We start from the raw sequence: 23,159 nt of genomic DNA, 5'->3' as shown, positions 1-23,159 counted from the left end.
TGTTCCTTTTCTCTTTATTATCTGACATTAATATAAAAAGATATGCTTCTAAAACCACAGAATGAGACGGTACTGAAAACCTTTACAGCCATACTGTTCTTTCACTAGCAAATCCTTAGGACTTGCTTGTTAGTCACCAACTAGGAATTTCTACTTCAGTGTATGTTAGACAGTGAGCATGATGATTCTGCATGTATCAATAGTTCTGCCTGAGTGACCTCATGACTTCATGATTCATGCAGCAGCCCCATGCAGTGGGGTACCACAGCTGTGCTGACTGTGTCCCACGAGGCTCAGAGCATTTAAAGAAATGAGAACTGAGCATTCATGAGTTTACAAAGAGAAAATGAGTATTAAAAATAGTATTGGATACATGACATTCCCCAACTTGGATTAAGGACCAGTTTATTCTTGATGGCTACTGTTCACAAACAGGCTAAAGAGCATCTTGCACTCAAGTGCATTTCTGAAAAAGGTGAAACAGAGTTGGGATGAATAACCACTGGTCTTTTCCTCAGGAATTTTAAGAATCTGTCTCAAAGCACCATGTTCCTAGAAGCAATCATTTGTGGATACTGATATGGAAAAATGCAAATGCTGCTGGAAATTGAGCCTTCTGGTTGTTCTTTATCAATCGCTTCAGTGAATTTCTGAAAATATTGATTTTAATGTTTACATAATTTTATATTGCATTTCCCCACAACTTACAATGAAAACACTCAGAGGTGAATAGTGAACTTAGTATAAAACCAGATTAGGAGCAATTGCAGTCTGTAAGCTTGCTCAGTGGCTATTGCAGAAATAAAATTTCATAGCATCTTCCCTGAAATTCATCAAAAGTCATTTGAGAGCGGGAAATGTTTCTCCTTCAAATTGTTCGTAAATGCATTATGAAAGAAAAAGGTCTAAGACTTCGATAGAAAAGCCTAAGTATCCAAGTGAAAAGATAAGTATTTTCAGATTAATATGTAGACAAAATATGTCTTTAAAGTTAACCTTTAAAACTATGTAAACCCCCCCTTGTTTTTCATGCCACTTTTAGGTTTTAAGTGTTACAGAAGCCAAAATGTTGCTTCAGAACAAGTCAAACGTAATTTAGACAGAAAATTCAGAGGATTGTCTTGGCCAACAAGAAAACCCAAATATGTTTACACGGTGCTGCTTTGTCTCCTTCCTGATGCTGGGATAAGAAGTGTGTGATGGAGGAGTCACACCTGGGGTGGACTTGCTTGGAAAGCTCACTCTGAGCGCTCTCTGCCGGAAGAGTCAATGAGCTTCTCGGAGAGATTCAGTGCAGGATGGGCTCTGCCCTTGTGCTGGGTGGCATTCCTGAGGCTTTCCTGTTGGACGGAAGGCGCACGCGTTCCAAAGGAACGCTGTTCAGCAATTTTTGTTCCTGGTGTCTAGAAATTATGGCTGAGGACGCTTTCACCTCCAGAGGAATATCTGAATTTCGCTAGTCTTTGCACCTCTGTAATTCTCCAGGAGGAACGAAAGGGGGATGAGGTAAAAGCGACCTTTCTATATCGGATTTTATCCTATTGCTGTTTTATTTCTAAGAGAAGTGTCACGTAACTCGAAGTGCTCAGGGTTGAGTCACATTATGAAATCTATGGAGGGTGGGCCACTTAGTCAGCCAAGAAGCAAGAAAACAAACAAATTCCCGAAGCTCCCCCTCGGCATTCCGGCTGTGACCCCTCCTGAGGGACAGCCGGCGGCACCGCCCACCCGCCGACAGGGGGCGCAATAGCCGCATTCCGCCGGCCTCCCCAAGTTTTCCTTCCCGTGCCTCTCCCGCCCCCTTCCCGTCCAGGCCAATGGCAGAGCGCTGCCCCCGCCCTTCCGCAGCCCCCCCGCCGTGCCGCTGGGTAGCAACCATGGACGCCGAGGTGCAGCAGGTGGGCGCCGCCGCCGCCCCGCCCAGGAGGAAGGAGCGGCTGGGAACGAGGGATGGAGCGGGGACGGCCCGGGGGGGCCGGGGCAGGAGGGCGAGCGGCCGGGCCGGGCTGGGACGGTGCGGGGCGGTCGGCGCGGTGTCCCTGGGGCCGTCCCGGGTGAAGCGATCGCACGAGTGACCCGCGGCCGCTCCCCCCGCAGGCGCTGCTCAATTACTACTGCCAGGAGGGGCAATTCCAGCACGTCCGGGCCGCGGCGGACGAGGCGCTGGGGCGGCTGGGCAGCGACCCCGTGCTGCTCTTCTACCGGGCCTACGGCGCGCTTAGGGCAGGTAATGCTGCTCGTCCTCGCCTCACGGAACTCAGTCTTTAGTCAACTGCGCAGGGAAAAGCAACATTACGGAGTCTGTTTTCCGTGTTGAGGAAATCACCAGTGTGTCGTGATCTGTCACCGCTCCTTTCCAGTTTGGATGAAAGTGATCTAAATCACGTAGTGCTAAAGTGAAAAATACGGAGTATTTTTCTTTTTAATGGTTACGTGAACATGGGTCAGGTAAATGGATTCCCTGAAGGGAATTTGAGCTCTACCCAAACGCATACAGCGTTCGATAACAAAGTCATTCCCGTGTCCCAGCTAATAGCTCTTCCCTTCAAAGCAGCTGTATCTAATTCTGTTGTATTCTCTGCCTTGGGGGAGCTGATAGCTAATACCTATTGGGGTAATTTTTGTGTACATTAAACTGTTCTAATATGTTTATTTAGTTATATTTGTATTTCAAGGATGTCGCAGAATATAAACAGATAACCCAAAGTGGCAGATGGCTGTAGCAGGGGTCTAGGAAGGTTTGTTGATTTTGACAAACTCCGAGATGTTTTTTATTTGTGTTACAATCATATAATTTTTGAAGATATTGTCTATCTTATTGATGTTCAAACTGTTCACACGAGCAGGGCAAAAATCCTGGCTGTGTAAAGAAACGAGAACAAAAAGAGCTGCTCAATGCCCCATATGAAGTAAATAATAAATATGATATTCATCTTTATGGCAGTTGGCAGAACTAGCACATAACTCCTTTCAAGTTCTCTGCATTGAGGTGCTATTTTCTTTCTTGTGTCTGTTTGAAAGACTTGCACAGAGAAGTGAAAGTGGATGTGTGAATAATGAACAAAAGCATGGAATTAAAAATAGAGAGGAAAATTTAAGTCAGATCGATGTTTGATGTTGATATTCTTTATCTTGAGAAGCTTTATACCTTATTCTGCAATTGTTTTCACTAGGTGATGTCCAAGAGGGTATTCGACAGTTGGAGTCTCTTAAAAACAAACAGGAGGTGTCACTTTGTACAATGATGGCTCTGATTTATGCTCATAAAAAGAGCCCTAATCCAGGTATGCTCACTAAAACATGCTGCTTCATGTTTTATACAGCTCTGTATGAAGGTCTGAGAGTTGTAGGCTAATTCTGCCTAATTTAAAAAGGTATACTCCAGCTTTGTTTCTGACATGGGATTTTTTACTGAATTGAGTGACACTTAAAAGATAGTAAACAGAAACCAAACCACAAAACTCTGAAGAGAAAGAGTGAATGTTAAAATAAAACACACACACACAAGTCTGACTTATCCGCCATGATGAACAAATCTTTGAGGGAAAAAATATTGAATCAAGTTTCTTGTGATTCTTGTTCACTCATGTCTGATACTGGTACTTTTGAGCAGAACTGGAATTTAAGAAATCTTTAAAGCCATGCCATTTTTATCTGTCAAGTTTCCCTGACCATACAAATCGAGAAAAAGAATTTTGTGAACCTTGGTATTCCTTTCTCCAGTCTGAAAACTGGGACTTCCTCTTCCCATGAGCCGTGTTGATGGGAACCCTCTTCTGCCTTTTCCGTCTGTAACTGATAAATATTTTTAGTTGGGAGGGATTGCTTGTGTGTTTATCAGTGTACAATAAAGAAAACAGTATTTGCTTTGGAAGATCTTGGCTTATGTGCTGCTCTTTTGTAATATTTTGAGAGGCTATCAACAAGAGCTCTGAACAAAACCTTTTCAGATCGAGATGCTATTCTAGAGTTGGATGCAAAATTGAAGGAGCAACGTAAAACAGCAGGACAGAAGGCTCTCTACTATGGTGGCTTGTTTTTGTGGCATCTTGGTCGTGAGGACAAAGCCCGGGAATATGTTGATAGAATGATCAAAATTTCTGGTGGTGGTAAAGAGGTAACTGTTTCCTTCATATGTAAAATATTGATAGGGCCATGTGTACTGTGAAGCTTGACTTATTCCATTAATGCTGTTTGAAGGTTAACTATTTTCTGTTCTAGTACTTTCTTAATAATTGTCATAAATTCTTCTGACACAGCTGAGTAAATTCCCATGATAATTTTTTTCTCCACCAAGGATTTGTTTTCACTTAGTAAATAATAAATAATGGCTTAATAAATGAAAAAAAAATCGCTTAATAAATGGAAATAAATACCCACTTAAGCTTGATACTGAGCATCATAATTCTAGCAAAAAAATAAGCGTGATAGTCTCACTAGAGGGAGACATCTGTTTTGAATCTGAAGACTCTAAAATACTCAGAGGATTGGGGATTTAAATTTTCAGCAGTTGTTAAAGGGTACATTTGCCTAGGGTTCTACTGTTTTTGGTTTTTTTTAGAAATCTCTATAAGTGTCATATGTTGCAATGCCTGCAACATTTATATACAGACATCAAAATTCACTAGAATTTTTAATCTCTAAAGAGGTTTATGAAAACTTACTATGGTTTTTCTTTTCAAGGAGGTATCAGCTTTAGCTCAAGCAGAGAAACACAAAAACTTGGGGAGTTTTTGTAGTCCAACATCTTTGAGGCAGAGCTGTCAGAACTGAATGCGTAATTGTTCTCTTAGGACACAAGTATTAAACAAAAATGCTGTTTGTGAGTTGTCCCACTGTGTGGTTCAGTACATTGCTCAATTTGTAATTTATAGTTTTATGGTTGATATAATATTACATGGGTTAGAAATCTGCAACTGTTCTAAACATTAATTTCTGACATTATATTATGAATTAAGTAATGGCTTAGCTTTTCAACTAACACCGATTATTAATTACAATTGGTAGTTATTTTAAATTACTGACTAATTTATACTAATTAAGAAATAATTTATAATGAAGAAATAATTAAGGACACCACAAAGCATTTATATGTTAATTTCTAAGAAGCCTAAGGACAGGTCATTTTGGTGAAATAGCAGTATGTATGACTGCTTATTGAAGTCATAGTAGTTGGTTTTTGTTCTTAAGAATTTGGGAATGTTACTTAGTAGGAAATATTTCCAGCTGAAATATTTAATAATATTTGAAATAGGTAATTTATTTTTTTATAGACACCTGCATATAGATGAATAAGTACATTAATATTTAAATATGTAGAAAAAATAGTTTTCCTTTTTTTACTTTCAATTATGCTTATCTCTTTTTCTAGTTTGACAATACAGAGTTATATGTACTTCAGATTTTTTTAGAGGTTGTTTAGGGTGCTTAAACTTGGTGAAATATGATTTGCTTAGTATATACAGTTTGTTTTGATAAGATACTCTGTGTAGTCCTTGTATAGAAGTACTATACCTGCCTTTCTTTAAAAAAATGCTTCAGTATATGAAGTTCAGACAGTTTGTGTTGCATAACAAAATCATGACCCTGATTATTAGCAGTTACAAAATATGTCTCTTCTGCTAACCTTTGAGTTTTAAATACAAGAGTCATTTCTTTAAGATACCAAAGAGCTAGTGATATTTTATATTTTAAATTTTTGTTTTGATGGCAGTTATAATTTGGTTAAATAATTCAGCAATTCAAAATAGATTTGATTTGCTTAAGCTATAGTTAATGTCTGGAACACATAACAGAAATAAAATTCATAATTACAAGTAATAATTTCTTCAATGAAAAGCCACATTTCACCTTTAAAAGTTCTATTTTTTAATTTTTTTTAATAATACTGTTGAGGATTTGGGAAATGTCATATTTTTGACCTTCATACACAAGTTTTTCTTATTAATCAGAAAGTAGAAGAGAAACCCCAAGTTTCTCACTTTTTTTCAGCACCCATATGTTTCTCTGTCTTATATAAGCAAAATCTTAAGTAAACATTGTGCAGAAATGTTTGCAGAAAATATTCTGTCTGTGATCGCTTCTGTGAGGTTTTGTTCTGTCTGCTGAGCATGTTAGACTAGTTCAGTGCCACTGGTGTTTTTTTAATCCTATAAGTAAATACACTATTTGTTTAATTTAACGCTGGAATGAATTACTAACGTTTTAGATTATGCTGTAAACTGGTTATAATTATATATATTCTAAGTAATTTACATAGATACTCTTAAGTCCTGTTTTATATTTAAGTCACTTCTGCTTATTGTATCTAGTATAATTTTTTTACTGCCTATTTAATGAAGAATTCCAATTTATGTTTTGTTTACAGGGGTTAATTTTGAAAGCATGGCTTGATCTCACCTGTGGGAAGGAAACTCATATTAAAAAAGCTGTGAAATACTTTGATGAAGCACTGCAGGAGGGCAATGATGTTTTTGCACTGCTTGGTAAAGTAAGTTTACTTCACAATTTTAACTCTTCCTGAATGTCATATTAGCTTTGTAGAGTGATTAGAGAGATTCTGAGAAGAGTTGTCTATAGTGAGCTTGTCCAAGGTATAGAAATATAGCTCAGATCATATAGGTACTTCAGGGTGCGTTAGACACCAATGTAAAAAACAAAGGTATAGATTAAATACAGTCAGTCTAAATGTATATTGAGGTTATGAATTTACTGTGTACACAAGAAAACCTTTCTATTCATGTATTTGTATGTACAAAATGAGGTTTCAAATCACCTGAAAATGTAAAAATATGTGTGATCTCTTCCTTTTTGCACGGGACACCTATGCACGTTACAGAATTGCTGTTAGCCATGGCAAAAAAGTAGTAGTTAAATACTGTAGTGTGATCTTTTGTGAACACTGTTTTTTTTAGTTGTCATTAGTCTGTTTCAAGCATTTATTTTGATTATATTTCCTTAAAGGAGTGGTATGAAATGTCTTCTTCACATGTTTTTCTATTTCAGAGCATATTGGTTTGTTTATATCACAGACGTTGTTACTCATTGACATAATGTTTGTTTTGTATTCTAAAGCTAAAGGCACAAAGAAATTGTTCAGTGAATATTAAAAGATTAAGTTCAGGAGAGTGCGCACAATGGTATCTAGTCAGGTGTGTGTTTGGCTGCATGTGGACCATTGAATTAGATTAACAGTATATGTGAAATTTAGTTACTGCAATTAGGTTTTAGACAGACAGCTATCTTTCTAGGGCTTAAGAGATTAACTCTCAGAAACTACTGTGTTTGAACCATTTCTGTCATAAAAAGATGAAATAAAATGGCACAAATGGAACATGGTAAGTAAATTTACAGCATCAAAACAAACCAGGGTTGAAGTCCTGATTTCTACTTGAATTAATTTAAAACTGTGATACTTGACATGAGGTAGTTTTGTATTTAGAGCACTCTGTAAATCACTTTACAGTTTAAAAATTGTTAATTCTGGCAACAACAACAGTTCCTTGCTGAGTGTGGGTTTTTACAAGGTGCATACCTCAGGGCTTGAAAAGATATTTCATTAGTGGGTTGTGTTAAATATCCTAAAATTGTGAGACACTATACAAAGTTGTTTGAAAACTAGTAAAACAATTTTATGCTTCAGCTACATCTGTCTTTTTCTTGCTTGCAGCTGACTAGTAAGTTGTGAATGCTGCAAGGAGCTTTATTACAGAGCGCTCACCACACACACACCAGGCTTTACACATCATCTTTTGCTATTGGATTGGTGCAGTATGTCTAGTTGTGGTGGATATTGGGGTAAAGCTATTATGTAAGGAAAGATTTTTCTCTCACTAGCTCTTTTTCCTGGTTTCTGTATGAAAGAATCTTCTCACCTGTGTGAGTGTACAGGTTGTTGATATGGCTTCCCTTCCTTCCATTAGGCACAGTATTTTGAGGTGCGACAGAATTACTCAGGAGCTCTGGAAATTGTGAACCAGATAATTGCAAACTTCCCGAACTTCATTCCTGCCTTCATAAAGAAAATGAAGCTACAACTAGCCTTGCAGGACTGGGAGCAGACGGTTGAAACAGCGCACAGGTTGAGTATGAAGTAGCATGCCACTAAATTGTTTTCTTGCCATGTTTACACTCTAAGGACTCTTAGAAACAAAAGTGGATAGGTTTCCATTCATTTTTAATGAATCTGAATTAGTTAAATCAGTTTTTTAAAAATAAATGTTAAGTAAATTAGGTTTTATTAGAACCCAGCCTTCCAATTCTGTGAGGATACTACATCAATACGTGAATCCATTTGGGATGGAAGAGGGCCTTTCTTTAGATAGGCGTGGAGTAAGAGCTGTGCTTTCCGTTGAAAATGACTACACAATACAAGTTATCTGTTCTCATTTTAGGATAAAATAGATGATTGAGCAAAGGTTTTGTTTTGGTTTCTTCACATTCACTTTTTGTTTGGCTTTAGGCTATTGCAGAAAGATGCCCTCAATTTAGAAGCCATAAGAATGGAGGCCCTGCATTATCTGTGCAGGGAAGGAAATATAACTGAGGTGAGTCTTCTTATTAGCAGAATGTTGAGCACAACACAGCTTTTGTAGGGACTAGATGCCACATGCACTGTTGTGTTTATGTCTTCTCCTCATATACTTTTGTCTGGTCCTGTGCTACACTTCTTATCTGCAGAAGGAGTATATTCACCTATTCTGACTTGAATGGCTGCTCTAGCTTATTCTTGAGGTGTTTTCTGGATGCCAAGGAAAAGAAAATTTTTAACCCTATCTTTCCAGAAAACAGGTATCAAGTCAAACAGAAGTCTCCACTAGACGGTTAATTGAATCGTGTTGATTTGAATCAAAGCAAGCTTTTTTTGTTTAAATGCTCTTTTGATAAGTTCGTAAGTTATTGCAAGTCTTCCATTATTTTTAAGTATTTTATGAATTGAAATAAAAGGAAATAATGAGGTCTTGTAGTGATAGCTTTTTGGAAGCAGGTCACAGTTAGTTATCAACAGTCTGTGATGTTAGACTGTATACCCTGTGTTTTGTTCACCGTATTTTGACAATTACTGTTTGTTTTTTTCAACTCTAAGAATTCTACATAACTTCCTTCTACTCGCAAGATCCTTTTTCTTTTTTTGCACAGGGCCATATGCATGTATTTTGTACATACTGTGCTTGTGCCATTTTTCTGGAAATTTTAAAATACGTGGTCTAAATTGTCACCAAAAAAACATTCAATTTTTTTTCCTGTTATGCAGAAATACTGGTATAATTTACATGGAGATTTAGCAAAAAAAGTGTTTTCAGTGTGTTGTAGGAGTTTTCAAGTTCTAGAAGAAAAGGTATTTTAGGTTGTTTAACATATTTTTAGTTATTTCAAGAACTCAGTCATTTGTCTATTTATAATCAAATTTAAGTTTTACTTAAGCACAGTCATGGGAAATGTGGAGAAACAGTAAGAATTGATGACTCCAGTGAATCTGTCCAGGAAGGAAACTTGCTGGACATAGTAGAGTGTAAACTAAAGATTCTGGGGGAAAATGTCACATGTAACTAAGAGCCAAGTCTAGGGAAAAATTTAAAGGCCTGATTAGATTTAAACATGTTTCAGGTGCCTGCATCTAAAATCATATTAAAAAATTCTGTGTACCTGATTATTGTAAGCCCAGAAAATCACTTTAGGTGTTTTGAGAAACTGATGTTAAAAGTCTGAGCATCTGGAAGTGCTTCGTTTTTGAGCGTGTGTGTCTGTATCACACCGAAACCCAAACAGGATTCACAGATCAGATTCCTTGAACTGTCTTGCTTTATGGGACTCTTCTTTTATATCAGACTTAGCTCAAGTCTTTCACCTTTTTTAGAGCATGGCTAGAAGACACATAATCTGCTTTATTGTTACTTTACTACTCCAGAGTACTTTCTTAGGAATTCTAAAATCTTAACTCCTAGCCCTGAAAACCTCTGAATTTAAATTTCAAGATATTATTCCATGGTAAAAATGTGAGTAGTTCTTAGTGAAAATTCTTCAATTGTCCTAATCTGTTAATTCTTTCTATTACTTATTGATATTTCCTTTCTCTCCAAGGCTTCGGCAAGACTGGGAGACCTAATTAAAGCACTGGATAGGTTAGAACCACATAATTCTCAGCTCTTCTGTAAAATGGCTTTAGCTTTCAGTAGAACAGTGAGTATGTTATTGTATGTAACTATCTATATATCCTGGTTTTTGTTTTATTTTCTGGTAGGCAGATGTTAAATGTCTACTAAAAAGTAGAAGATTGAAGACAAATGAAATAGATTAACTCAGGTAGCCTTTGGTAACCACATTCAGTATGAATTACAATACTGAAGCCATCTCATTCCAAAAATGGTTTTACTGCCTGCTTTTAAATTAGAAACAGGTTTGCAATGAAAATATTCAGATGTCTACCAATGATGTTCTTTATGTAGGAAAATCCCATAACCTTGAAATTGAAGGTTTCTTTAGTCTCTGTATTTATCAGAAATGCATTAAGGAAGCATTCAAAGCAACTCTCAACTATTCTTTGTTGTATAGCATTGTATATTTATGTTTGAATCCATCCCACTTTAATGTCACTATTTTCATAGAATTACTACAGATTATATTATTTTTGTATGAGATGATGTTGTCTCAACTGCTACAGTATGTTCGGTGTGTTTTTCTAATTGAATCTGAAAACTAAGAAAAGCTTAAGGTTTAAAGATTGTTTTTACCATTAGTGTGGCCGGAACCAGCTCATCCTTCAACATACAAAAACCTTAGTTGAAAGAGCATTTGATTTGGAATCTGACAATGCAGAATTTGCTACTGAACTTGGCTACCAAATGATTTTACAAGAGAAAGTGAAGGAAGCTTTAAAATGGTACAAGACTGCTATGACACTTGATGAAACAAGTGTTTCTGCACTAACTGGTAAGGTCTTATACTTTATTTTACTGAAATGCTTTTTTGATCAAGTTTTCCTAGAACTGCTGCTAGGAAAATCTGTAACTATTAGAACAGCACTGGGCTGTACTTCCAGATTCATGTTGTGCTGTCTTCCCTGTAGCAACAGTTTCTCCTCACTGGATATGTCTTTTGGTCTTACTTTTTGAAAAGTGGATCTTTTCTAACAGAACTCTCAAAGTAATGGTAGGAACAGACATGTGTCTGTATTTTATTTATTTTTTTATTTTATTTCTGTAGTGCCTAGAAACTGGAGAACTCTTAGGCACTACAAAACTTAAAAAATCAAGGGCAGTTGATAGAAAAAGCTGTCCATATCTACATTTGTGTCCAAATTAGATTGAAAAACATAGTCAAAACATCATACTTTAGATGCATGTTACATGAAAAAAACAAACCACTTTATAAAAAGTCCCATTGCTATCAAGAAAATGAAAGATAAAATATGTCATATTTACTTGGCAGGTTTTCCCCTGTATTTTTTCCCCTTGACTATGCCATTGCCTTAAACAGTATGAAAAATTTAGATGGTAGGAGTGGTTTGTGTGTGTTTTTATTTTGATTTCCTTCTTGTACTGGTTCTGAATTTAGAAGCTAAACGTTGTGGTTCTTCTGCTTAGTCTAGAACCAGTTGAAGATTTACTATTTCAGACTGCTTTGTAGCATTGCATATATTAATGTATCAATCATGTATCATCTCCTCTAGTTTTTCTACTTATGTAAAATTTGCATTATCGTAAGGCTTGATCCATTCTTTCTTCTCATGTCACCACTTTATGAAGAGGTTGAGGAGAGAAAAAGTTAATTCTGGCATACAAAGCATATGCTTGACTAGGAAGATGAATTGGCAATAAAGTCTTTAAATATGTTACAGGAATCATTCGTTGTCAGCTAATACAAGGACAATTGGAAGACGCAGAGCAGCAGTTGGAGTTTCTTAATGAAATTCAACAGTCTATTGGGAAATCTGGGGTAGGAGAGATCTTTCTTCATTAAAATACTTTGATTACAATCTGAGCTGTGGTCTACTAGCTATTACCTGTTCTGTATTTCAGTAACTCGTGCAGAGCATTCCTAATGGAGTACTGTTAAATCTAAGTTTCAGTTTTTCTCCCTATCTGAGCAAGGTGTTCCCTAACTTTGCAATGCAAGTCTGTTTGCTTGCAGAGCAAAACCATCACTGCTTTCCAACAATGCTTTATCTCTGAAGATAAGTTTGAAATGTCAGGGAGATATTAATTATTTTCAGTATTTTGTGCTCAGACAAATTTAGAGGGTCTTGCACAAATTAAAGGAATGAATCGATATCATAATCATCAGTGTCCTTTGCAGTGAATATACTAAATGTCCTACAGTATTCCAAAATATAAAGAAGAAATGGCTAACATTAATAATTATTTAGTATTTTATGAGTAACAGATGAATGTATCTGGAATATGGAGAATGTTTGGGGGCTTTGTGGTTTTTTTTTTCCTGTAGGAATTATCTTTCTTGCGTGCAGTCCTAGCTATGAAAAAACATAAGAGGCAAGAAGAAGTTATTGCCTTATTGAATGATGTTCTGGATACTCACTTTTCATCTTTGCATGGATTTCCTCTTGGTGTGGAATATTTTGAAAAACTAAACCCTGATTTCTTGCTAGAAATTATGAGAGAATACCTTAATTTTTGCCCAGCACAGGTAAGCAGCTGTAGATCTGTCTGAAAATGGAAATTATTTCATTTTGAGACCAGTTAATCAGGAAGCAAAAATATAGGAAATTTTTCCTCTTAAAATGTGAATTTATTTGAAGTAAGAGTGTGTTTTAAGATATTATACCACTGTTTAATCAAAGTAATGATAAAAATACATCTCTTGTGATGTGAGCAAGTTGCAACAATGACAGCTGAGGAAACTTGGGATATTTATTTAATGCACTCTGTGTGTATATTTATACTTAGTTAGTATCTCTTAAGAAACTCTAACAATACAGTGAATAGAGGTATCTCATTGTGAAACTACGGTGTTCACGCTGAACCCTATTCATGAAATATTTTTGCTGGCTTAGGATATCTTTTCAATATACATATGTTCTTTCTTCATTTCGGTTCATTTTTTGTGTTGGTAAAAATCAGTGGAATATTGCCTTTTTATATTACTTAGGTGGTTAATTTTCTGACTCAATTTTGTGCTAGTTTTGGGAATGTAGAACCTAATAAACTGACTGAGGACCTGATGTCTTTAAAGCAGAAGAAACACATTTAAAATTTCTTTAAATAGTATCTTCCTTAAATGGATTATTCTTCTGAAATAGCTGGGAGCTGACTTTTGTCGTTCTGTCATTACTGGATTTTTAGCCTAATTATAGAACCTTTCCATAAATTTGTTTATGTAGAGTTTTAAAATCTTAACAGGCAAAACCAAGTAGCTTTCCATTGTTATCATCCCACCATCTGTAATAAAATTATAATATTTGAAAGGCTAAAACATCAGTATGATATTTGGTTTTTTTTACTCCTAGCCTGCAAGTCCTGGTCAGTCTCCTTCACCACTTCTCAAGCACTGTGCTTCTGTTCTTGAAACTGTTGTGAAAACTGTGCCTGGTCTTCAACAAGCTGTCTTCTTAATTGCAAAAGTGAAGTACTTGTCAGGTAATAGTTATATGAGTGGTTAGTTATCCACCTCTTTAGTTTATTAAAGATAAAAAAATAATTTCACACATTTAAATCATAATGAATATTTTCCTTTCACTTCAGAACACTGTGTTACAGCTAAGTGAAGAATATTTGCATTTGCCTTTTTTGTAATTTATATGAGGTATCTTAATTGTACAGACACATAAATACAGTATTTTTTTATCTATTTCTTCCCAAAAAGTTCACTTTTTGGATGACTTACAGATGGAACAATGGGAAAATATTGTTCCTTTGACCTGCTTTTGATTTCACATCATAGCCACATAATACTTTGTATATGAGTTTAATCATTAAATGCTGACATTTATTTAAAAAACAAATCAGTAAATAATAAATGTTTTGTATTTAACCTCTGTATTTCATGTCAACTGTTTTTTGCTTTTCCTTTTTAACTTCCTAGGGGATATTGAAGCAGCCTATAGTAATCTACGTTACTGTCTGGAAAGGAATCCTTCTTATGCAGATGCACACTTACTGATGGCCCAGGTGTATTTGGCTCAAAACAATACTAAACTATGTTCTCAGTCCTTGGAACTTTGTCTAAGCTACAATTTTGAGGTGAGTTGAACAAAAGAATGAAACCATTTTATTCAATCAGTCATCTGAATTGTATGGTTTTGGATCTAATAATTTTCAACTGAACTTTTTATGACTTCCACTACAAATTTAATATCTAAATGTTTATATGAACGTGGTATCTGAATATTTATCAAAGAAAAGACCATAAAGACAAAGCTAATACCGTATTACAACATGCTGAAATTGCTTGAAATACAAAAGAAAGAAATGGCAGCTTTTCCTGAAATCTGTACTTAAATATTAAAAATATATAAACAGAATTTGTCATTTCAGACTAACCTTGCAACAGTCTTTAGAAGCCAACATAGAAGAACTTGAAGAGTCATCCAATATTGTTTCCTGACTTTTTGCACAGATGTACAATTGCTAATGAAAATATGCACAGATACATGAGGGGATCAGAAGGGATCTGTAGTTAGCTCTTGACAATTCCTGATGCTTTAAGCACTCTAAGTATTAAAAGACTAGCCATGTGCTATACTGTCTTCCATAAATGTCACATCTTTGTGCATTTTTTCTGTCCCCTTAGGAGCAAATTTTGTAAATTGAGCACTGTATTAAAAAACATCACTGTTTTGCAGTGGTCCTCACCAGTTTTATTTCATGGGCTAATATGTTGCAGTGTGGGATTTTTGATTTGTTTACATCAGTGGAACTTTATGTAGGATTAACATAGAGTTGAAAACACTTTACACACCACCCATTAAGTCAGAGTTGTCCCAAGTCTCTTGAGACTCCTTAGCTGAAAAGTGACAAACTACCATTTCCTCACAAATATGTTCTCATCTTAGTTTCTTCCTCCAAACGATATAAGAAACCTGAAGACTAATACCTAGCTGGGAGACACTGAGGTGCTTGCCACTTCATACACGGTTATATTTCCCTTGCAGATACTTTCTTTTCATGTGAAGTATGTTTTATGAAGGTGGAGAAGTGGCAGGCAGGACTTGTGCTAAATAATGATTGTATAATTCTTTTAATTAATAGCCTGATAAACAGCAGTGTGGGAGATACTTGGAATCCCTTAAAATTCAGTCTAATTTTAAGTAAAACTGCAGGGAATGTTTTTCTATCCCAAAGTCTCATCTCATCATATAATAGTTTTTCTTTTTTGATTGAAGACTTACTCTATTGCTAGTTTGCATACTCTGAACATTCTTTTCAGAAGTAAATTACTGAAATAGAAATTGTATACATTTGGAGAAAAAAAGGAATGAAAGACAATCTTTAAAAAAAAGTCTTGCAAGGGGTTTGAATACTATATATAAAGTAAAATTTGGAAACTCTTTATCTTATATTTTTTGTAGGTGAGAGAACATCCCATTTATCACTTAATTAAGGCCCAAACCCAGAAGAAGATGGGAGAATTGTCAGAAGCTATTAAAACCTTACAGATGGCAAAGAACTTGCCTGGAATGAGAAAACCTACCACTTCCTCAAAAATAAAAGGAAAAAGTATTGAAATTGATGCGAGTGATCGTGTGTCTGTATTCCTAGAGTTGGTAGAAGCTCATCGTTTGAATGGAGAACCGGTAAGATGGCAAACTTGTTGAGTTGTAAAACACACCTGAAAACAGCTTCCTCTTCCCATTGACAGAAGAGTCTATTCTCATTAGTTCAGAATAGAAAACCATCACTTCTTTTACCAAGAGGACTTACTTGCTTAGTAAAATTTTTAGCATGTGAATATCTGACTAGAGAACTTGTACCTTAAATTGTACAGAGGAGAAAAAAAACCACCTGCTTCCAGGTCCTCAATTTTAAGCCTACAAAAACCCTTTAATTTTATACTGTTGATGTTCATTTGCTGGGATATAGATTTCCTCTTTTGTGATCAGAATGCTATTAGCAATATTTTTGGATCATATCCAAAAATGTAGCAGCATTGTTACTATCAGCAGTATCTGGATGAACAGTAGGACACTACATATGTTTAAGAATATAAGAGAAGCCATACAGTCATGTAGTCAGGAGGTCATCCTGCTCAAAGCAGGACCTGTTAGAGTAAAGTGCTAAAGACATCATCTAGTTGAAGTTTGAGCATGATTTGTATATATGCAACACAAATGTTCTTTTCTCTAGTAGTTCATATCACATAAACTTTATTTACAAAATAGAGAGGAAAAAACACTATAGCAAATCAAATGGATACTATGGCTTGGGTTTTCTGTGGTTTTTTGGTTGGTTTGTGTAATGCCCTAAATAGTCACCGGCTTATGATATCTTTATTTTTGTCTGTTCAATAATGGGAAATAAATTAATCCTATTGTTTTTATTGTTTGCAGCATGAAGCTGCTATAGTACTCCAAGATGCCATTAATGAGTTTTCTGGAACTCCTGAGGAACTAAGAGTTGTGATTGCAAATGCAGATCTGGCAATTGCTCAAGGAGATGTTGAACATGCCTTGACTATGCTCCGAAATATTACACCTGAACAGCCTTACTTTGTACAAGCTAAAGAAAAAATGGCAGATATTTATCTTCAATATAGGAAAAATAAGAAGTTATATGCTGCCTGCTACAGGTAAAAGTTTGTGGTGTGCATATATAGTTTCCTAGATGTTTAATGATAGCATGGTGAGCTCGTTTTTTCTCTCTACTACAATAAATCAGAATTATTTAGTGACATGAATTCATTTGACTAAGTGTGGTAACGTTTAAAGGGTAATTGGAATTCTTTAAAAGATCATTCAGATTTTTTTTGCTTTATTTTCAGAAATAAAAACTAAAATCTGCAGAGGATAAAATTGTTGTGCCCTTCTGTTGTTTAGATTCCAGTACTAACATGTTAAATATTGAGCAAGGTTTTGTCTTCTGTTTCCAGTGACCTAGTAGAAAAACTGCCAAGTGCTCATACTTTTCTTCTTCTTGGTGATGCATACATGAATATTCAAGAGGTAAGTGCTTGCAAGAGATGAATGGAGCGTTCATTGACTTTGTCTAATTGAAACAGTGTGGCATGCTGACTCGCTTTGTAATTGACAAACAGAAACTGCTTTAGGATGTAAAACAAACAAACAAATTATTGGCTACAATGTAACTATAAATTCAAAGCAAAACTACTAAAAATGCATTTTTTTCTAGAAACTGAGCAGGTGAAAGTCAAGGAGGGAATTTTATCTAGAAGGACGCTGACTTAACAATTATCTAGAGTGAGAGCTAAATTAAAATCAGAAAGGAGCTGAAGATGTGTAGAATTGTTCTGAAGTTTAAAATAATTCTAGGTTATATAGTTCTCATGCTGGTGGTTTTTATTTAAAAGTTTTAAATTATATAGTTTCTATACATTTTTTTACATCCTTTGCTTTCTTGGTGAACTGGAAATGTTCCTTAGTATTTGTAGAAGACAATGTAGTCAAGTAGACCTAGGAATTTGAAGGATACAGGTGTATATTCATATGTTAAAAGAATAGACTGAGTTAGGACAAGCAACTGATAATTTAGATTACTAATTTGGGGATCTATAAGTGATTAGTGGTTGTTTATTTATTAGTGCTTGTGTATAATTTTCTCCTTAATGAAGAATTATCACACAAAGTAGAATTTGTTTGATCTGCTATAACATGGCTAGAGGAGAGGAATGGATGATCATCCCACAGTAACACATTTGCCTCTTTGTTAACTAGTGACAAATAGTAGTAATAAAATTTCAGTGGAAAAAGAATGAGGTTAATTCAAACTCATTTGTTTGCTAAGTTCTCTCTGTATTTTGTTTTAGCATGGAAATGTTAATTTACATGGGCTTAATACTTACTGCAATTTTATAGTGACCATTCTCTCAGAAGTATTGTACCTTATAAATCAGTAGTACTTGGCAGTCACTCCTGGAGTTGTTACCAGATTTTGTTTTCTTCATATGCTTTTTATGTTAATCCTTGACTTACGTGTGTTTATATTTTAATGTTGAAGCCTGATGAAGCCATAGAAGTGTATGAACAGGCCTTGAAGAAAAATCCAAAGGATCCGTGTCTAGCAAGTAAAATTGGAAAAGCCCTAATCAAAACACATAACTACTCAAAGGTATTCCATAAGTACTGTATTAGGTTAGTTGGGTGCTGTGTCTGTTATTGTCAACATGTGGGCTTTGCCTGACAGGTTGGGTAGAAGAAATACTCTACTTCACAGTGCTAAACCAGACATTTTATCCTGAAAGTAAGTATGTAGATCCCCTTCAGATCATCTTGCCAAAGGCAAAGTTGGTGGACCCACACATTGGTGGATTCAAATCCGTTCAATTGTAGTTCAGGTGACTTGCAGTTTCTCTGGGTTTGGGCCTGCACTCAAAACCATTGACCCAGTTTTGCTACATCTCCTAGCATTAACACTGAGTAGGATGGTAGTAATAGAAGCTTTAGCTTCTTGTTGTAGGAAAAACAGAAAAAAAAGTTTGGGGAAAACTTGCAGAAGCAAATGATTTTATTTGGGGAACCTCAAGCTACTAGAGAGTGCATTCAAAGTGTGCTTTGTGTTTTCAGTGTTATCATTTTCACTTGCTTCTGTTTAGGTCAGTATGGGGAAAATATTTGTCCTTTGTACACACTGAAACAGAACTTTATAACTCTAGTCTGACTGGAATTTACAACTTCAGCAGCTAATGAAAATGTAGTTTAATTGGCAGTGATCCTGTCTCAGATAGAATGTGATAACGTGGTTAGCTATGTAAATGCACGCTGATCAAAATGTGGGCTCTAGTTATTCTATTTGTCTTTAATTTGGCATTACATTTTTGGAAGCCTTGAACTTGCAACTAAATAACACTTTTAATATGATATTTATTAGAAAGTACTTGGCTACAAGAGAAATAAAGAAAGTAAAGGAAATTCTTAAGCAACACATCATTAAATACCTAAGTAACAAGATTGTTGTCTTTAAGGTTTGTCTTTAAATTATACGCAGATTTTTGCGTCTTCCTTTTAGGCAATCAGTTACTATGAAGCTGCACTGAGAAGCGGTGAACAGAATTTCCTTGGCTATGATTTGGCTGAGCTTTTAATGAAACTGAAGCAGTATGAAAAGGCAGAAAAAGTACTTCAACAAGCTTTAGATCATGAGCCTGGTAGGACTGTTATTAATTCACAGCAAAACGTACAATTTCTACTGTTATTTGTGTTTTCTGCATGATTCTAAGGAGTAAAAGAGTTCCATCCAAACTTCTTTTTGAACTGTTCAACACAGGAGACTATTACATGTCAAGCACTCTAAACTAAACTTCACTTACATTTAAATATGTTTTGCCAGGACTTTTAAACTTCGAATATCTGTGATAAATGAAGTCAGTAATGCAATAGCAGAGCTCCACACATGCAAGGTTCTTTCTCTTCTGTGCTAACAAATGTTCTGATTCTGAATTGATCAAGTATAGATGAGTCAATCCTGCTGTTAGGGAATGGTTGTTTAGGTGGTAAATACTACCCAGTATCCTGCAGAGCAAAGAGATTGAACTGGTTGAAGATGTCGTTCAGGATCCCCCTTTTACAAGTTAGGAATATGAACTTAAAAGCTTAAACTTCTGGATTTTTTTCCCCTTGTTTTTGTTAAAAGGCAATTAAGTTTTAAGCTGTTTAGTTGAGCTATAGCCTTCATTAAGGAAATCTTTTTGCAGTGGTTTAATTACATTTGTTAACCTTTGAGGCTATCTGAATACAAAAACAGTATTATCAAGTCTTATTACTAGTCCATTCTGTAAGTTTTTCTTATGTCACTGTTTTCCGGGTTTTTTCATGCTTTGCAAGGGAGTGTTGGTTTTCTGTCTTGTTTACTTCTTACTGAAAAAATTCTCCAATTTAATGTTGTATTCCTGTGTTAGTTAAGCCTTTGAGGATCTGCCTAATTTAATAATCATGTTCAAGACAGCTTGATTTTCTAGAGTGGAAAGATAATTAGCAGTAACTACAGTGCGCTCCATGTACTTTAAATCTTTTCTTCCATCTGAAAATGAAGGAAAAAGTACATAAGCCAATACCCTTTTTGTATGTCTTTTGATATACACAAATTCTCTATGTGAAAAGTTTTTATCTTGGCTGATTGGGAAAATTATTTAACAGTTTAATATTTTATTTTTTTTTTAGAAATGCTGAAATATCCTTAGTTTGCAAAAGAAAAATGAATTACAGGAAATGTACTGGAGGGAATGATCTTACATGGTTGTCTCCATGGTCTAATCTCTGATTTAGAATAGCGTGTCACAATTACAGCACCTTGAAGACCAATTTGCTAATAGAGTATAGCTCTACGTACTTATTTTTTAATTTTAATAGAGACAAAACATAGATTTCCATGGCTTTTTTTATTTTAATGTGAAACTGTGCTCAAGATACCATTTCGACAATAGATTAAAATGAATATAAGCCAGGGAGAACTTGTATTCTTCAAATATTAATTTATGTGTATACATTTTAACTATTATTCAGAAGTAACTTGCTTTTTAAGTAGATACTGAAATATTTAGTTAAAATAACTTTGTATTCATGCTTGATTCAGACTCTAGCAAAAGAAATGTAGTTTGAGGTCTGACTAGAAATTTCATCAGTCATGCTTTTTGCGTGTACAGTAACACATTGAATCGATTTGGACATTTTTCATTAACTTTGAAGAGGATTTAGACAAGAAATGTCAGGAATGGCTTTATTTCCTGTCCATTTAAATCAAAATATTTTCTCTCCTATTTCTGAGAATGCAAATAGACTAGAGAGTTTCAATTTTTTTGTATTCCTTTTGCATCTTTCAATATCTTTGGCCTTAAATTTCACTTTGTTTGTAGTGTGTAATGTTTTCTTTGCTCACTACCAGCATATTCTGCCCATTGTCAAAACACTGCCTCAAATCACAATCCTAAGTAGGTAAAATGGAGCTGTGAGTTTTTCATGTAAGCTCTTGCCTGGAGTATGTGGAGAGCTTCATCTTTCTTTGACTTTACCAGGATCAGTTCTTTCAAGAATAATGTTTTTTTAATGTGATTGTTGCAGTTAACGAATTGTCTTCACTGATGGAAGATGTACGTTACCAGGTGCTTCTGGCAAAAATTTACAGCAAAATGGAGAAGATTGACAGAGCTATTGCTTCACTACAACAGGTAAAAGACAGACAAGAAATACCTATAAAAGCTTACAATGTCCTCATGTTTATCCCTCGTTTCACTTTTATCCCAGATTCTAACCATAATGTTCCTATGAATGTGGGAATGTGTATATGCCAGGGGTAAAGCACCGGTGACTGGTGCAAAATTTGAAATACATAAGGGGATAGAAAATCTAAGCTTTTTACAAGCAGTATTACCTGAATTTTAGATCAGAATGCAAGCTTTTACTGGAAGCCTGCAGTTGTACTATGCCTTCATTTGTGTGTGGAGCATAGTTTTAGCAGAGCAGGTGAAAATGAAATTGGCCATGGGGACAGGGATGTTACGTATCTTTAGCTCAGCATTGAACACCATTCATAGAGCAATCTGGAACAGCTTTCATTGGCTACTTGTCATTTTGTTGTACTACTGTTTATTTTAAAGAGCAGTAATAAGATCTGTTCATTCTGGAGTTGAATATTACCACTCAGATGAAGGCTAGAAAGGACAAAGTTGGAAGCTAGAGATTTAATCCCTTAGAAGACACTTTCCCGACACAAAGGTTGAGCAAGAGGTTGGGTCAGTAGATTCTATTCCATTATACCTCCACTCTGTGAAAGTGAAGGTAACAGAAATGGTAAACCTTGGTAGCATCTTCTGACCAGCAAGAAAAGTAAAGTGTGTAGATTGGTTAGAAATGTAATTGTATGTAAGAGTTAAAAACCTACCGATACTGGTATCTAATCTGTTGTTAAATTCTTACTTCTTTTTTCCTTATAGTGTACCATTTTCTTTCACAAAGTTGACTTTTTTTCAACCCAGTTCTCCTTTAGTAAAATTCCCCCTGGAACAATCTCCTTCTCTTTTCTTTACTTTCTTAGTTCTTCCAGATTTTTCACTATATCACACTTAAAAAAACTTTGTCTCTCTCCTTTGGTTTTTATTGGTTTTGTTACTGCCCTCAAAACTGTCCTTCCTAGTACCCATTCTCTTTGAAACATTTCCCTGTTCCTTTTCCTTCTGATGCCACATTCATTTAAACAAAATCGCACCTCTATTTTGATCATTTCACTGGACTAACTGCTCAGTCGTGTTACTGCCTCTNTTACTTTGTGATTTAGTTCTCCTTCCCTGCTAGGCAAAATGGTAGGGGTGTATGAAGCAGCAAAATAGTGTTTCCTTCTCTTAAAAAAATTAAGAACACTATTTTAAAGTAGATAATATAAAATTAATTCCTTTTAAAATTTTTGACTGCTCACTGCTCTCCTCACACTAGGCTCGGGAATTACAAGCCAGAGTGCTTAAACAGGCTCAAGTACAACAGCTGGATGCAGTTCCTGCACAGAAACAGTTAGCAGCTGAAATTTGTGCTGAGATTGCAAAACATTCTACAGCCCAGCGAAACTATGAAAAAGCAATTAAATTTTACAAAGAAGCCCTTGTTCACTGTGAAACCAATAACAAGGTCAGTTCTCCCTCTTACTATTTTGCATTGTTTTTCCATTCAGTTTTTAGATCTCGCAATACATTTTTCCAATTATTCACAGAGTAGAAGTATATTTGCAATTATTTCTGCTTCATGATATACATAGAGCCTTGAACTTTCTGCCCTTCATTGCTTATCATGATAAAATAGTTGTATGTACTAGTAATTTCTGTCTCTTACCCAAATTCCTGACTCAAGTGTTGGTCTGCGAGCACTCGGAGGTGTCCGTTAGGTCATACAGTGAGTCTGTCTTCAGGTACCAGTTTAGTGCATGTAAGGTGTGGTAATAATGGAGATTATTTCAGTCTTTCTTGTTACCTGTCCTCTGGAATGAACTCCCAGTGATTTTGGTCAGTTCAGACAATTTCTGTCTTTTCTGTGTCTGCTTTAGCAGTTTTAG

The 23,159-nt window shown here is 35.5% G+C and overlaps 1 protein-coding gene across 4 annotated transcripts in view; it reads left to right on the top strand.

Annotated features, from left to right (window-relative positions):
* The first annotated feature begins 1,770 nt into the window (after positions 1-1,770).
* The window catches only part of TTC21B (tetratricopeptide repeat domain 21B), a 34,943-nt gene continuing 13,554 nt past the window's right edge, over positions 1,771-23,159 (top strand). For 2 of the 4 annotated variants that reach the window (XR_001878072.1, XM_017835162.1), the window contains exons 1-20: positions 1,771-1,898; positions 2,098-2,227; positions 3,174-3,284; positions 3,951-4,117; positions 6,368-6,490; positions 7,923-8,080; positions 8,462-8,546; positions 10,081-10,179; positions 10,737-10,929; positions 11,837-11,934; positions 12,442-12,642; positions 13,463-13,592; positions 14,038-14,195; positions 15,524-15,748; positions 16,502-16,740; positions 17,041-17,113; positions 18,126-18,236; positions 19,134-19,272; positions 21,182-21,288; positions 22,550-22,738. Coding sequence is in view for 3 of the 4 variants with exons in the window: in XM_017835162.1 (XP_017690651.1) it covers positions 1,818-1,898; positions 2,098-2,227; positions 3,174-3,284; positions 3,951-4,117; positions 6,368-6,490; positions 7,923-8,080; positions 8,462-8,546; positions 10,081-10,179; positions 10,737-10,929; positions 11,837-11,934; positions 12,442-12,642; positions 13,463-13,592; positions 14,038-14,195; positions 15,524-15,748; positions 16,502-16,740; positions 17,041-17,113; positions 18,126-18,236; positions 19,134-19,272; positions 21,182-21,288; positions 22,550-22,738 (2,817 nt within the window). In the remaining variant the exon portion in view is untranslated. Of the gene's footprint in view, positions 1,899-2,097; positions 2,228-3,173; positions 3,285-3,915; positions 4,118-6,367; positions 6,491-7,922; positions 8,081-8,461; positions 8,547-10,080; positions 10,180-10,736; positions 10,930-11,836; positions 11,935-12,441; positions 12,643-13,462; positions 13,593-14,037; positions 14,196-15,523; positions 15,749-16,501; positions 16,741-17,040; positions 17,114-18,125; positions 18,237-19,133; positions 19,273-21,181; positions 21,289-22,549; positions 22,739-23,159 lie in introns of those variants that run through there. The other 2 variants (XM_017835165.1, XM_017835163.1) reach the window with 2 other exon arrangements.

The sequence above is a fragment of the Lepidothrix coronata genome, unplaced genomic scaffold (assembly GCF_001604755.1).
Source record: "Lepidothrix coronata isolate B3197 unplaced genomic scaffold, Lepidothrix_coronata-1.0 Scaffold250, whole genome shotgun sequence".
In the NCBI taxonomy this organism is placed as follows: domain Eukaryota; kingdom Metazoa; phylum Chordata; class Aves; order Passeriformes; family Pipridae; genus Lepidothrix; species Lepidothrix coronata.
The sequence above is the reverse complement of the archived record's forward strand: the minus strand, read 5'-3'. Positions and strand labels throughout refer to the sequence as shown.